The 1763-nt window shown below is 65.7% G+C and overlaps 1 protein-coding gene across 1 annotated transcript in view; it reads left to right on the forward strand.

The window, feature by feature from the left end:
* Nucleotides 1-1763, forward strand: part of TLE6 (transducin like enhancer of split 6) — a gene marked incomplete at its 5' end in the record, with an annotated part of 6204 nt that overhangs the window by 3217 nt on the left and 1224 nt on the right. The window contains 3 exons of the mRNA XM_021707716.1: nt 197-246; nt 299-440; nt 1333-1542. Coding sequence (XP_021563391.1) covers nt 197-246; nt 299-440; nt 1333-1542 — 402 coding nt within the window. The remainder of the gene's footprint in view (nt 1-196; nt 247-298; nt 441-1332; nt 1543-1763) is intronic.

The raw sequence follows: 1763 nt of genomic DNA on the forward strand, positions 1-1763 counted from the left end.
GGGCTCAGGCCATCCACTCACCTCAGCCTCCCAGAGGTGCGGGATGACGGGCTGAGCCACCGAGCCCAGCTTAGAGCTCTCTCAAAGCGAGGGTAGACTGAGGGCAGAGAGGGCCCGGGGAGCCCGGGAGGTGGTGGCCAGGGGGGAGACCGGGCGCTGGGAGGGGCCGGCCCCGGGAGTCCGTGTCCCTCTGCAGCCTGGACACCCGCCTCGGGTCGGGCTTTCGGGCGCTGGCGCCATCCCTGCGTGCCCCGAGCTCAGTCTGGGCCCAACCTCCTCCCCACGTCCCTCTGGCCAGGGACCTGGCCGGCTCCCCGAATGGAGCCAAGAGCGTCGTGGCCAAAGCCCACCACGTCTGGACGGGGGGCCTGGACGCCCGTCTGCGGTGCTGGGACCGGAGGGCCACCGGGGAGCCCGTGGAGCACCAGTTCGAGTCTCAGGTGTGGAAGCTGGGACAGGCCGCGCCGGCTTGGGGGTGGGGGCAGCTGGTCCTCGGGTCCGAGAGGGAGGTGGACGCCGGCGGGGGGTTGGGAGTTTGAGGATTCTGCAGCACAAGAGTTGTCAGAAACAGTCTTTGCCAGCCGGGCATGGTGGCTCACGCCTGTCATCCCAGCACTTTGGGAGGCTGAAGAGAGAGGATGGCCTGGGTTCAGGGGTTCGAGACCCGCCTGGGCAACTTGGCCCGACCTCGTCTCTACAATACATCAAAAAATGAGCCGGGCGTGCAGCTGTGGCTCCAGCTACTTGGAAGGTTGAGGCAGAAGGATCGCCAGAGCCCGGGAGTTCAAGACCAGCCTGGGCAACACAGCCAGACCCCGTCTATGTAAAATACAAAAATTATCCAGCTGTGACAGTCCCAGCGACTCAAGAGACAGAGACAGGAGCATTGCTTGAGCCCAGGAATTCGAGACCAGCCAGGGCAACCTAGCCAGACCCCATCTCTCCAAAAAGCACAAAAATGAGCCAGGCATGGGGGCGCCTCTGGTCCGAGCTGCATGGGAGGTTGGGACAGGAGGACGGCCTGAGCCCAGGAGTTAAGAGACCGCAGTGAGCCACGGTCAAGCCGCTGCGCTCCAGCCTGGGCCACGAAGCTCGTCTCCGCCTCTGCTGTTGTCCAGACGCTACTGAACATTCGTAGCCTGTGTCGGGGGCAAAGTAGGGAGGACGGTGCCCATTTCACAGCCAACACACCGAGGCACAGAGAGGGAAGTGGCTCGCCCAGGGCTGCACAGCAGGGAAGCAGCCGGGCGCTCAGCCCCAGGGTGAGCCCCAGGCTCCCACCCACCTCCTGGGCCAGCCTGGGGCCAGAACCCCGTCTTGCTCCCCCCCCAGATCATGGGCCTGTCCCACGCCTCCCACGAGGACTGGGTGCTGGTCGGCTTGGCAAACGGGCAGCAGTGGCTGCAGCACCCCTCGGGCCACCGGACGCCCCTGGCGGACCGCAACGACACCATCCTGGGTCTCAAGGTCTCCCCCTTCGGTGAGCGGCTGGTGGCGGGCGGGGGTCTTCCCCGGGACCCTGGGGACACCCCACAGCCCCTCGTGAGCCGAAAACAGCTGGGCGTGGGAGCTCACGCCCATCATCCCGGCCATTTGGGAGGCCGAGGCAGGAGGATCCCTTGAGGCCAGGAGTTCGAGACCAGCCTGGGCCCACACAGCCAGACCCTGTTTCTTTTCTTTTTTTTGAGTTGGAGTCTCACTCCGTCGCCCAGACAGGAGTGCAGTGGCCACTCCCGGCCACCGCAGCCTCGACCTGCTGGGCT

This window comes from Carlito syrichta, unplaced genomic scaffold (genome assembly GCF_000164805.1).
Source record: "Carlito syrichta isolate Samal-C Ts95f unplaced genomic scaffold, Tarsius_syrichta-2.0.1 Scaffold123504, whole genome shotgun sequence".
NCBI lineage: Eukaryota > Metazoa > Chordata > Mammalia > Primates > Tarsiidae > Carlito > Carlito syrichta.